The sequence below is a fragment of the Leguminivora glycinivorella genome, chromosome Z (genome assembly GCF_023078275.1).
Source record: "Leguminivora glycinivorella isolate SPB_JAAS2020 chromosome Z, LegGlyc_1.1, whole genome shotgun sequence".
Classification (NCBI taxonomy): Eukaryota; Metazoa; Arthropoda; class Insecta; order Lepidoptera; family Tortricidae; genus Leguminivora; species Leguminivora glycinivorella.
This window is the reverse complement of record NC_062998.1, coordinates 20944480-20959234: the sequence shown is the minus strand read 5'-3', so window position 1 is coordinate 20959234 and position 14755 is coordinate 20944480. Positions and strand designations below refer to the sequence as shown.

At 36.4% G+C, this 14755-nt stretch overlaps 1 protein-coding gene across 1 annotated transcript; it reads left to right on the top strand.

Moving 5' to 3' along the window:
- The first annotated feature begins 10194 nt into the window (after positions 1 to 10194).
- Positions 10195 to 13213, top strand: LOC125241303 (HIG1 domain family member 1C-like). Its single transcript, XM_048149709.1, has 3 exons — positions 10195 to 10388; positions 10498 to 10595; positions 10812 to 13213. The coding sequence occupies exons 2-3, from the start codon at positions 10502 to 10504 to the stop codon at positions 11003 to 11005; spliced, it is 288 nt and encodes a 95-aa protein (XP_048005666.1). The 5' UTR covers positions 10195 to 10388; positions 10498 to 10501; the 3' UTR covers positions 11006 to 13213.
- Positions 13214 to 14755: the final 1542 nt, after the last annotated feature.

Below are 14755 nucleotides of genomic sequence, written 5' to 3'. Positions count from 1 at the left end.
GATATTTGTTCCTGAGTCATGGATGTTTTCTATGTAAAGTCAGTGTGAGGAAGACCGTCTACCCGGAAAGACCGTCTATTGACAATAACTTTTGTGTTTATATATCTACGCCTCTCACACCTCCGAAGGTATACCAGTTTTTCATCCTTAAGCCATTGGTCTTGAATACATATCCCTAGGACGAACACTAGTTAACAATAAACTTGATTCGTGTTTCGAACTCGAGCATCGAGTTCAACATGGTTCCGCAAAAAATTAAAATAAAATAGAAGCAGTCGGAATATTTGTATATCATGTATGTAACGTAGTCATTTAATAACCGTTCTTTCTGACTAGTTCTATTAATCTACTCAAAACGCGTTCAATTTCTTGTTTTATGTTCTGAAATATGTAACTTAGAAATTGTGCCTACTCAGAAAGTCCGGCATAAAAGAGAAAGGCAAGACCGGCATACGATAAACAAGGAGTTGCCAACCTTTTTTAGGCTTTATTGGAAATAAGTCGAGTGTAAACAATATCAATATATAAGTACGTTTTTTGCTTATGATAGTTGTACCGTTTTTGATTTTAACTTCGAAATACAGTTTTGGTAATGATTCGTATGGTGTTACTGTTACTAATATCATTCGAAAGTATTAAATAAAAATGACATAGTTGTGAAGAATTATAAGTGGTGAACAGAACTAAGCCAACTTACACTGCATTACTCATCATCATATTTAAGTTGGTAGTGTTTGTATAGATTGTGTAACATGCGGCGACAAATATTTCAAAAGAGAGTTATGTATTTTAGAAATAAAAGTAAGCATTTTGAATCCAATTATTTATTTAAACAGAAAACATAATATTTGCGCACCCTTGACAAAACATATTTGATAAAGGTTGTTCGTCAGACGGCAGAAACTGAACCCTGGAGGCACAGAGGGTCATATCGAAACTATGACTAGTGGCACAAACTGTGCACTTCTCAAGCAAAATCATTTCGTCTTCCTCGTCGATATACGCTGGCGTTAGGAAGTGCATCAAAAATAGATTCTATCAATACATTCTTCGGAAGAATGTATAGACATGACTTGTATATTGTTTGCTATTTTTAATAACTGAAACAAATATTTATGTATTAAGTATACAAATATTTATGTAAATATTTATGTATTAATGACATCTGAATCTCTACTGAGTTTTTGAAGTCGTAATCGAGCAAAATGAGGCAAAGGGTGTTTATTGAATCCTGAACGAAGTAAAGGAATCTCTAATCTCGCTACGCTCGGGATTCAAAATTAGAATCCTGAGCGTAGTGAGGGATTCAAGTATTAACGCTCAAGGTGGAAATAATTTTGCTACCATGTGACATATATAATTTTTCACGTCACCTATGAGGAAATTACCAAAATATTAATAATGAATGTACCTACTGCAAATCAGTAGTACGAACTTAATCTACAACAATTTATAAACGATCATGAAACATAATGTCAAAACTCTTTTCATTGAATTAATATGTTATACTGGCAACATAAAATCCTTGAACAGAAAAGAACCACTCAGCTCCTCCAAGACTCGAGTTTGTAATATTCATACTCCCCGAGTTAAACACAATGTTTTTCATCACACTTGGAACATAAAAATATGTAAAAAGATAAAAAGAATTGAATACGGTACTAGAAATTTCACAACTCCCTTGGGAGAACGATTTTTCTATAACTCACGCTCCGCCTGCGTGTACAATCACATTTAGTGTGCGAGTGTGACGAAAAAAAATTACGCATTCATTCATACTGTAGTGACTATAGCAAAACCAAGCATTGCTAAGAAATGTTACCAAACTAATTCACGTATCTTAATATCCTATTACGTTTTCTTAATTAACATAGTTTCAAAAACAGATAAGTAGTTGGATTTATATAAGCCTGTAATATCGTGACCAAATTGTATTCGCAGGTGTTCGTTGGAAAAACAGTATTATGCAATATCTGGACCTGAAAAGAAAAGGTTATGAACCCCATCTACGGGACATATGCCGGTCTTGCCTTATAAATAGAAAAATGCTTATATGTTCAAAATTTCAACATTATTTTAATAGTTATCTAAAAGTAGTATCCACAATCCTACGGACTAAATTGACAAATGACTGACAGGTAAAGTGTTACCAGGAACAGCAAAATAAAAATAGTGAAGGGTATATGTCGATAACAATATATCGACAAGTTGTAAAGTACATATAACAGACAAGTTTAAAATCAAGAATAAGTATATATTAATTTCAAATAAGAGGTACACATTTTGGTTTGTTCTATTTTCGAGGTAGTGGATGGTTACCTCGGTATATGATACCATGCGTTTTTGTTTTTACCCACTAGTTTTAAAACATAAAAAGGTTCCCGAGCCTGTAGGTAAAAAATAAAATACCCTGTCCGACGATCATTTTTATTAGTAGTTTTTATTATAAAATATTATTCATTCCCAGGCGGTGTATTCTGCTTTCAATTTTATCACAAATCTGTGTGGATAAAGTATCCGTCAAGCTATGGCAAGTATCATAAAAAATATCTACATAATTTTCATATCATATTATTGCTGCTTTGAAATAAAAAAAATATCTCTAATTAGGGGTCTACAGACCTTTTGATCTGTCGAAATCACTGAAAAAGTTGGGTCACTATCAAATTTACCTTATCGCTAAAAGACTATATAGCTGACATGTCTGGATTGTGTTATTTGACATGGTTCCAATGCTCACCAGGAATAACGTCGATCACTGGTCGCCGGGGCAAACGACGCAACGGAGCCACGCTGTGACGTCATCGCCCAAATCAATTGTTTAATTTTATTTTTAATTTTGTTTTCATTATTTTCTCTGTTTTTTGTTATCTAAGTTTCGTGACGCATTGGTTTTACTGTAATGTCATGCAAACATGTTTTTACTAAATAAATAAATAAATAAATAAATGTCTTTGTGGCTACGTAGACATGAATGCTAAATGCGTCTTTAGCAAAACGTCTGGATCTTAAAACGTAACAATTTAAAATGATCTAACTGCAAAACATCTTCATCTTCGAATGTCTGTATTACAAAACAGACATGAACGCTAAACAGTCGAGGAGCAAAAAGTCTGGATTGTTTAATGTTTTTATTGCTAAAAAGAATAAACGCCAAACGACCCGTTAGCAAAACGTCTGGTTTTAAAATGCTTAAGTGCCTTGAGAATTCAAACCTTCTCGCACTGTTAATAAGAACTGTTACATATTTATTATAAACCATGACGTCCATGACACATTATAATTCCGGACGTTTTGCTACTGTAGCGTTCTGTGTTGACGTCAATTAACTAACTTCACTTTTGACTTTTTAGATATGCTAATCATACGGACTATGTATATTTCCAGACGTTTGGCTACTCATTCATTCTAAGTCTTAGCCATCCAGTTAAATTAACTTCTTGCTGATTGAGTATTCTACTTTCAAGTCATCCCAGCTGAATTGACTTTATGCTGACTGTATATTTACATTTTCTGACATCTAGCCGAAATAGTCGTTTAGCGATAAGATAAACTTGATAGTGACCCAAAAAGTTGGTATATTGATTAGCCGATCAAATTGCCAATTTGATTGTCTCGTCTGGGTGCACCTTAAACCTACGATGTCATAATAATTTTAATATCGATAAGAACGACACTGGCCAAACTGTGGAAACATTTGTTCACACTTACTTGTCAATTTGGTCCGTAGGTTTATGGATTTTACTTAGCACATTCTGCCCCGTTATTACGTAAAATATCAATGATCATGATTTTGGAACTTAGTCTCATATGAAATTACGCGACAACAAGCACTAGACGGTCTTTCTGTGCTCATCGCGGGAGGACGGTCAACCCGCCGAGCCTTAAAAAAAGTGATTTTTATCACTTAAAAGTACCTTACTTCACCAAAATACTGTAAAAGCTTTGTAAAATATAATATTTTCTATCCCATAGGACCATGCGCATTACGCCAGACTGCATTAATTATAGAGTTTTATCCACTCAAACTTTATTTCAAATAAACTATGCCGGTCTTGCCCGCACTGACCTTATATAAGTATTTTGAGTACCCATAACACAAGCCTTCATGAGCTTACCGTGGGACTCAGTCAATCTGTGTAAGAATGTCCTATAATATTTATTTTATTTATGTTCCGAAAAAGTTATTTGTACGAGCCGGGGTTCGAACCCGCGACCTCCGGATCGAAAGTCGCATGCTCTTACACTAGGGTACCAGCGCAGCTACTACTAGTATAAAAGTGCTTACACGTAGCGATGCATCGTTTCATAAAAACACATCCAAGAGACAAAATAGGCCGTTGCGGCGACAAAGTTGCCCATGGGCAAAAAACCAAGGGATTTGTGGGGTTTAGGGGGCATTTATACAACCTGTTTTTATTGATTTCCGTTAAACTTTAAGGGAAGGTTCTTTAGCTCAAATACAATTTATAAGTATTTCTCTAAGAAACTAGGGTATGAATAACTCTTACTGTTATTGAAATATAAAATAAAAATTAATAACTGAACAAGTGAATCACAACCTTCACTACTTCCTAATGTTATTTATTTTGACATTCGCCGGCTAACGTGCTGTCGAATTAAACAGAAATCAAAAAAAGCACGGTGTATAAAAGTACGTATTGTCTGTGCGGAAAAACGCAGGCCTCGTAGCCGAATGGCTGCAGTCTGTCTCTGTCGCGCCAATACGCAAGAGCGATAGATATATATTGCATTTCTGCGGCGTTTGACGTCGCACGTTTTTTTGGCACCAAGTGCTGAAGCCTGAAGATGAAAGGAAGTGCTAAATTAAATCTTCATGGCTGATTTTTATATCGGTAGGTATGTGTTAGGAATGGAAGTTTGTATGACGGGGAACAAATTTTATTTTGAGTTATCAACTTAAAACGATGGAAAAATGGAAGAAAAGTAATTTCAGTGTTTTCGGATTATCGTCTTTTTAGGGAGTTAAAAAAGGTACGGCAGTTTGTATGTGGATCAAATTTATTTCGAGTTAGGAAATCGACACTTAGTGAAAAGATAATAAAATTAATAAATAAAAAATAATAAATAAAAAAATAGAAGAGTGATTTCAGTGTTCTTCGATTTTTCTTTTTCTCTTCTCTCGAGTCTTGAACATATTATGTAACGGAATAAGAATACGAAATGAACCAAATCGCGTACCTAGTAGAGATTTAAAATTCTCCTCGTAGCTTGGTCAACGAACGATCCTAGATGGAATGGCCGAAATCAGAAAGTTTCACTACGGGATGTTGTTAGGGGTAGTCAGGAGACATACATACTAAAAGTCCTCGGACTTTGGACGTGAGCTCGAAGAGGGGGGGATGAAAAAAGGTCCCATTTTTTGGTTTTTTGCTCATATTTCAAAAACTTTGCGTCATACGAAATTTTGGTTTACTACACTTTGAAAGTTTATAAAATTCTCTATAACTTTGATCTAAAAACTTTTTTTCTATTCTCAACTATTATCTAGGTATGAGCTCTTAAAAACTGTTCATTTTTTTAAAATCGTTTTCCCCCCCCACTTTTTGCTTCATACATTGCTCCATATCTTGAAAAATATTTATCTTAGACATAAGTTTTCTTGAAAAATCTTGTAGATCATTCAAATACCTCTCATAATATGTGTACATATGCTTCTGGGTCATGTACCGTTGAATAATTATACGACTTTAAAACGAAATAAAACAACAAATGTATGTGACAAACGTGTAAAATATGTATTTCATGAACATGATTGTATTACGATGCTGTATAAATGCATTCACACAACAGGTAACAATACAATTAGCTGTACATAAAGGCCTTCTCACACCCGCATCTACCACTACTACAATCTGTAGTGCACCGGCAAAATATTAACTTCAGTATTTCTTCCGGAGCAGCTGGTACTTTGGTTTGCACAGGAATCAGTAAGTTGCTTTCGTTCCGTGCCCATCCCCATTCATCATCCTCCTTGCGTTATCCCGGCATTTGCCACGGCTCATGGGAGCCTAGGGTTCACTTTGACAACTAATCCCAAGATTTGGCGTAGGCACTAGTTTTACGAAAGCGACTGCCATCTGACTTTCCAACCCGAAGGGTAACTAGAACTCATTGGAATTAGTCCGGTTTCCTCACGATGTTTTCCTTCACCGAAAAGCGACTGGCAAATATCAAATGACATTTCGCACATAAGTTCAGAAAAAAGTCATTGGTACGAGCCGGGCTCGAACCCGCAACCTCCGGATCGAAAGTCAACGACACCCCCAGGATAGAGGAAGACAGGGATGATAACGGCGGGGAGGATATTGTCTAAGATACAGTTGTCACATCTGATCCAGATGACATGGAAGAAACAGGTTTCAATTTGTTTGATTTATTTGGGACAACAAACACAGTAACACACAAAGTTATAAGTAATAGAGAATTGCAGTGTTGACAGTAGTAAGGTGTGTGAGACCGACAGCATTTCAAACAAACAAAGAAGACCGATTAGTATCATCCCGCCCAAAGAGGCAGCGAGTAAATTAAAACACGTGTAAGTTATAATTAGGGCTTGTGATATACGTGTTACACGCGGAACCGTAGCTACGTAGCCTTAGCACCGGCGGTGCTAAGATCCCGTACTACACGGTCACGTCAAAGATACGTATCCGTTTCTGGATTCGGCTACGTTCCCGCGAATCTCGGCTTCGGCTCCGCTCCGCTCGGTTGTTGAAAGAGAGCTTGTAAGTGTCGAACGGACCCTTCGCATTATGTGTTATACTCGTGGTCTTTGCATTGATTTGATTCCAGATGTTTTTTAAGTAATTACATATTGGTATTATTCTGTTCTCTGATAACCAGACATTATGAGTTTGTACAAAAAAAACCAGAGGTGGTATTGGTGGGATTTTTGAATCTCACCGGTGCCTTGTTTTGTATGCAGCCGATGACTATTTAGTACGAAATAAGCCACCCGATGAGAATCAAAAATCGCACCTCAGGTAGGTACTAGGTACCTACTTGGGGATGTCGATGAATATGAAAGTCCATCCAAATAAATATATTAATATCTCTAATTAATATTTACTCCCTAGTAAGAAATGCTACAGGTAGACCAATGCAACAATTTAAAAGTATTTTAAGTGAAATAATAATATACACCGTTGTTCATAAATATTATTACTGGCTGGACAACCGTCTTTCGTCGGTGAAAATACTAAGAAATAGTTGCACGTGCAGATAAAGATAACAAACAATAGTTTGCGGGCCATTGATAATAATTACCTTCAAGGCTTTGGGATTTACCTGTTAAGTACCATGTGTTCCTATTGTTTGTGAAGTTAAGTGAAAGCAAAAATAACAAACTATTTGACTACTTCGGATACTACCAACTATAAGACGCTGACTGTACATGTTAGATTATTTAAAAAAAGTTGATTAATTATAGTCTGTGTCATGTGAATGAAAATTAGAATTTTACCTATTTTTTTATACGTTGATTATACGCGAATTCTTTTGATACACATCTTTTACAATTTGTACTGGTCTATTATTTTTGCCTCCAAAATAATATTCGCACGTAGAACCGATGGCCGTTGGGGCGGAAAGGTTCTCGAGTGGCGACCGCGTACCGGAAGGCGAAGCGTGGGTAGGCCCCCAACAAGGTGGACTGATGACCTGGTGAAGGTCGCAGGAGTCCGCTGGATGCGGGTGGCGCAGGACAGGTCATTGTGGCAATCTTTGGGGGAGGCCTATGTCCAGCAGTGGACGTCTTTCGGCTGATATGATGATGATGATAATATTTGCATCTTATTATTTTTGATCACTCTTAAAACTTTATTTAAAATGCAAAAATATGGAAACTGAAATTAAAAACTCGCCCCTTGCATTACATTCGGGGGTCTTAGTGACACGCATAAAATCTACACTAAACGTCACGGTCACGACTGGATCCGATCTACGTATAAATAAGATACGTATCTCCGTGTACACGTAGCTACGTATCTTAATTACACGTAGCCGAATCACACGGAGCAAACGGAGCGGATCTCCGTTGCCGAGTAACACGGCAACGGAGATTCGGCTACGGGTACACGAAACACGGTCACGACCAGGAGCTCTAATTAGTATTCCACACTTTTTTTACCTCCCTCCCTAATATACCAATGACTTTTTTCTGAACTTATGTGCGAAATGTCATTTGATATTTGCCAGTCGCTTTTCGGTGAAGGAAAACATCGTGAGGAAACCGGACTAATTCCATTGAGTTCTAGTTACCCTTCGAGTTGGAAAGTCAGATGGCAGTCGCTTTCGTAAAACTAGTGCCTACGCCAAATCTTGGGATTAGTTGTCAAAATGAACCCCAGGCTCCCATGAGCCATGGCAAATGCCGGGATAACGCAAGGAGGATGATGAATGGGGAATGGGCACGGAACGAAAGCAAATTACTGATTCCTGTGCAAACCAAAGTACCAGCTGCTCCGGAAGAAATACTGAAGTCAATATTTTGCCGGTGCACCACAGATTGTAACTAGTAGTGGTAGATGTGGGTGTGAGAAGGCCTTTATATACTGCTAATTGTATTGTTACCTGTTGTGTGAATGCATTTATACAGCATCGTAATACAATCATGTTCATGAAATACATATTTTACACGTTTATCAGTATCACATACATTTTTGTTGTTTCATTTCGTTTTAAAGTCGTATAATTATTCAACGGTACATGACCCAGAAGCATATGTATACATATTATGAAAGGTATTTGAATGATCTACAAGATTTTTTAAGAAAACTTTTGTCTAAGATAAATATTTTGCAAGATATGGAGCAATGTATGAAGCAAAAAGTGGGGGGAAACGATTTTTAAAAAATTTACAGTTTTTAGGTGCTCATACCTAGATAATGGTTGAGAATAGAAAAAAAGTTTCTAGATCAAAGTTATAGAGAATTTTATAAGCTTTCAAGGTGTGGTAAACCAAAATTTCGTATGACGCATAGTTTTTTAAATATGAGTAAAAAACCAAAAAATGGGACCTTTTTTCATCCCCCCTCTTCGAGCTCACGTCCAAAGTCCGAGGACTTTTAGTATGTATGTCTCCTAACTACCCCTAATAACATCCCGTAGTGAAACTTTCTGCTTTCGGCCATTCCACCTAGACCCCCCTTTTGAGCATTCATTGACTGATCTATCAAGACTAAGCGCCATGTTGCGGAGTTTCATTAGAACTATTTTTTTTCATACTCTAGTGAACTGTCACCGTATACAACAGGCAGGCAATTATGGTCGCGCGATAAGTGATAAAATAGCAGGCCGTCCCTATCGCACTATTTGTAAGTGCGATAGGGACGGCCTGATATTTTATCGTCTATCGCGCGACCATGCTTCCCGTGCAGAACATCAGAGCACGGGAAGCATGGTCGCGCGATAAATGATAAAACATCTGGCCGTCCCTATCGCACTTACTAATAGTGCGATAGGGACGGCCTGATATTTTATCGCGCGACCATGCTTCCCGTGAATTTATAACAGTGCCCTCTTGACAATAGTCGTATATAAATATACAAATGTGTATATTTCCTGATCAGGCTTTAGGCACCAGCATAGATAACCTCCTATAGAGTAGAAATCTTGTATATTTTGTTCGCGATACGAGTCACCAGTGTTTGGGGTGCGAGGAGCGGGCGGGGAATGTATTAAGCGCGCTGTGATTGGCCGTTTCAAGGACGGCGGGCAGTCGCGCCAGATGAAAAGGGACAGAAGTATGACTGTCCCTCTACTGACGCGTAAGTGGCCAATGTAAGTTGACCTATGCCGGCTCTGAATAAATTATAAATATGACTTATTTGTGGAATGTAATGCCGTCTGTTTTTAAATTTGAGCTTCTTGTTACCTTTCCACACCATTTCACACTACAGGTGGACATCTTTAAGGCATCAAAATACCCTTTTCCAATTTTTTAGTGCGAAAAACACGCGCTGCTTTCGGGTCTGTTACTTGGTCGATACTGATCGGGCACGGCGAGCGCCCGCGCTTATATCAGTGCAAATACTAGGAAGGCTGGCGACCGCGAGTCGTCTTGTAATGGATGTCTATAGGGGTTGGTCTGTGGGCACCAGTCTGTGGCGTGCCTCAGATTCCCTAATTATAACAGACTGAATACGGTCGTGTGTTAGCACTATACTTCAGAAAAAAACGCCCCACTGAACGCACGCTTTCTTTTTTTTTCACTGAACGCATGCGTTCTCTCCAGAGCCAATGTCAAAAAATGACGTAACGTATCTGACTGATATAACCTTGACCATAGTTTTGTAGTGATGCAATGTAAGGATTTCTTTTAAATATTATATAAATTACCTGCTAGTCCACAACTTAATAATTAGGTAAGTGAATTTTGTTTGCATACTGGAAATTTAGCCGAAAGTATTTTCATATACTTTTAAAACCACGAAATCCACAAATGTGTTTAACAGTAATTTTTATTTATTACAGAATTATGGCAAGCTCTCGGCCAGCTTTCAATTATAATGATGAATCTCAGGCAGATAAATTGGCCAGAAAGTCTAAGGATTCCCCTTTCATGATTATAGGTAAGTAACAACCCTTCATCTCCGAAACTACTAAGACTAAAATTATCAAAAATATGAGACTAGGTCAGTTTTTTATTTCTTGAAGTAATTAGTGTTAATATAATAATCTCGATCTTCTCTTCAGGATGTTTCCCCATTATAAAGTTTTTTTTTTACGTGGTTTGCTCATTACATTTTATTTATATTTATTAACTGTGGTTTTTTTTATGTTGCTAGGTATCTTAGGACTGATTGGAGTTTGTGGAGTGGGGGCTTATAAATTCAAAACTCGAGGTAAAATGAGTACAAGCGTATTTCTCATGCAGTTGCGTGTGGCTGCCCAGGGGACTGTGGTTTCTTGTCTGACCATAGGTGTGGCATACACATTAGCCAAGCAGCATCTATTTAAGGATACTAAAAAAGACGAATAATTAAATCATTTCAACTTTCCTTGTTAGTAGCCATGACTATTCTTGAAAACAGTTTTAGTATAAAATGGTATTTTATACCTACAGTATATTAAAATTAAACAACAGCACAAACCAAAAACAAGTCATTATTTTCATACTAGGCAACTACATAATATGAAACAAAAAATGAAAGCTAATGTGCTATGCTATCTTTAAATGAATACACCTGTTAATCTAGTGTTTAGATCTGAAATAGTAGTATGTACAAGAATAATTCGCTTGTAATTAAGATGTTGTTATATTATTTTAGACATTGATTAGGTAATAAATAAGTGAGATGTGGCAATCTTGCCAAATTTCCTATAAAATGTTCACACATTATTTTTTGTCTATAAACCCCCTAGTGCAGCTTGGCCACATATCAAATATGTAATTCTATAATGAAAACTGTAATAGTAATGTTATTACTTTATTTAATCATTTATAAAATTGCATAACACATTTAAAGATGAATACTCGTAATTAGTCATAAGGTCATAACACTTATAACATCAAGGAGGGGCTGGTGGGGAAATAATATAATACCTATAAAATGGGGTTGTCAAAGTTTTTCATTGATGGTGCCATCATAGGATTATTGCTCCTGTACCAAACTTCCTTCAATGAGATTTTCATTTGAATGGCTGCTTCCAAAACAAAAATTTTTTTTGAGCCAATTTAAGGGATTGACAGCTGCTGCTGCTATGCTGGCGTTATGTGGTGACTGCTTTGATCCAACCCCATTGTCCATGCAATTTATAAACAAATACTTAAACTATATGAATAGGTCTCTTTAGATATGTTTTGTATTTTTTTTCTATATCTATTATTTACTAGAGGCTACCCCCACGTGAGCTCACCTTTTACAAATAAAACTAAATTTATCTGAGTTATACTGGTTGTGGCCAGTAACAGGAGTGAATAATTAAAACGTATGTTAACGATAGTCCTCAAATGTAGGTATACAATAAACATATATATATATAAATAAATATTGATTTGCACTGTTCCATTGAAGTGTAATTACTCTTAACACTAATAATTACTATTTACAATTGACTGACACTATTTAAATATTACAAAATTGCAACTAATAAACTGACAAAGGTTGTTTAAATAAATAGTAAAGTAATTTTTAAAAGTTGCTGAACCAATGTTGGTCAGATTGAGGAGTATCATACAGTTTGGTTGAATGCACCAGTTGTAGGCCACATCCGGTATGTAGTTTTGCATGTGGAACGGGCTTCACACGTTCTGTAGTGCAATGTACTATCAGCTGCAAAAGTGCATGGAGAAATTATGAAGGCATTCATTGATAAATTCGCCATGCACTTTTGCAGCTGATAGTACCTAGCTATTGGTTCCGATGTTTTTAAACAAATCTCACAAACAAAACAATGTTAATGTGTATAATATTAACTGTGATGATAATGACGATCTAGATTATAGTTAATACTTAATTAGTGATCTTATTTTCTATTAAGATTTGCAGCTTAATTTGAAATGGGTCTATGTGATTAAAAACTAGTCTTTTAGATTATAAGTAAAAATGTTAGTCACTAATAAATTAAACAATCACGTTATTGCAGATGTCATGATTCATGATCGTTTCATTTATTAAACCAGTCAGCTCAAACCAGCTAGACTCAGACCAAGCTACGTTGGCAACGATTTTGATAGCCTTGCCTGTGTAAACGTCATAGTCATAATTTCATATAAGTTTGCATTTTTAATTATCTGCACGTCCATAGGCACTATTGCGTTTGTAGCTGCAGGGAGGCGGCGCGGCGCGAGGCTTATCGGGTGTTCGTGTTTGTGTGCAACATTGCGACCGCACGCAGCTCGCAGTCGTACGCGGACTGGACGTAAACGGCGCGCAATTCAAGGTCATTTAATATCCCGGCTTGTGCCGTTTATTCTGTGGTCTGGTGTTTCTCGTAAAGCTGTTAAAACATGACCGTACGAGGACCGTATCGCACTAAGGTCATCGGCGGTGCCCATCTTACAGGTGCGGTGTGGTCGTGTGTAGGCAACTCTCCGCAAAAAAATAATGCAGAGTGAACGAAAGGTAACCAAAAGGTATATTGGCCCCTTGATTAATGTCTGTAAAAATAACTTATTTTGAGCCAGAACAAGTTTGATGTCACCCTTAACTTATAAATGAAACAATAGATTTGATGAACCAAATAATTTGTATTATTTAACTGCCTCATTCATTTAGATACCTCACGCTGATCTGGAACAACTATCACTGAAGGAGGTGTGTGTCATGAGTGTTCCCTGTCGCCTCTGCGTCCCTACTGGATAGGGCTCTCGGTTACCTCACCGTTTACCGGATGTCATGAACGCGGCCAGTCAGGAAACTCCCATGTCACAAAGACACAACATAATCAACCTAACAATTTAACTGGCAATTTACCCTAGCTAGGATTATAATAAAATTTACTAACAATAACATCATTATCGGGCCCCGTCGTTTTCATGCCGATGACATCAATTTAACGTCACGCTGCTTATAGGTGATTCAAATAATTTTATTGTAATCATTATTCATCAATCAATTTAATCATGTACAAATGACTTCAAAAGTAAGCTACTCATACCTACGTGGAATAATTAATACCTACTTGATACGTGAAACGAAAAGGAAACAATTTGTTTTGTTTTTATAATTTATGGTAACAAAACTATTTAATAAAAGGTATGTATAAAAAATAAACAAATTTAATTTATTTTTCACGTATCAAGTATGTCTTAATTATTTCACGTATGAATAGATTAGTATTGAAGTCATGATTAAAATGATTGATGAAAAATAATTAATTATTAAATAAAACTCTTGAATCACCTATATACACTGGTCAAAAAGAGAAATAAAAAAACAAAGTGTGATGTAAAGCTGCATTTTTGGTATGTTATTTGGGGTCCTTGGGGGAATGTAGGACTATATTTTGCAAGCAAAAAAATGGTGTGCTAACTTCGTAATTTAAAAAAAAAAGTAAAAAAATCAGTCTTTTTTTGGTTTTTGCCGTTTTATTAAAAAACTATGCATTTTTGGTCAAAAGTTGCTTTGTAATGTTAAAAGCGCATTAAATTCCAAACAGTTTGACATCTTTTTTATCAATGTCCGTCAAATATTTTTTGAGATATGAAGCGTCAAAAAAGAGCATTTTTCCCCTTTTTATGAAAATATTCGTTTTGCTAATATTTTGAGACAGATATCAGCAAAACAACTCAGGCTATTACATAAATTGTAAAATAAAAATGTAGAAAATTTCACTAGCTCTCATTTAAGACCAAAAGAGTGCGAGTTATTTAAAAAAATAGGATTATATCATAAGTCTAGTATAACTGGATCAGAAATAATCGGTGGATGGTAATGGCCAAATGGGATAGTTTACATATATTTACAGGAGGCGTAGCGGAGAACGAATTATTATTATTTGGGGGCTGTTCAAGTATTACTCAGACACATATTTGCGTATATCAAATCAACATTTATTTAGTAAGTTAAGTTTACGGTCAGAAAGACCTCAGGATCGCCGCTTGGCGGAAAAAAATATATTACGAGTAGAAAACCTTCAGTTGAATCTCACAATGAGTGAGATTCAACTGAGGGTTTTCAGATTGAGGAATCAGATTGTTCCGAAATTGTTCTTGTACGGACTGGTTTTTAAAGCATACCACTGAGGGTCAATAACATCGATGCAATCTCACGAGCGTTGTCGTGGA

Bases quoted from the DNA above. Each gene is read 5' to 3' on its own strand.
- LOC125241303 (XM_048149709.1), top strand. From the start codon at position 10,502: ATGGCAAGCTCTCGGCCAGCTTTCAATTATAATGATGAATCTCAGGCA. The intron at 10,596-10,811 runs GTAAGTAACAAC...TTATGTTGCTAG, and splicing joins TTCCCCTTTCATGATTATAG to GTATCTTAGGACTGATTGGA.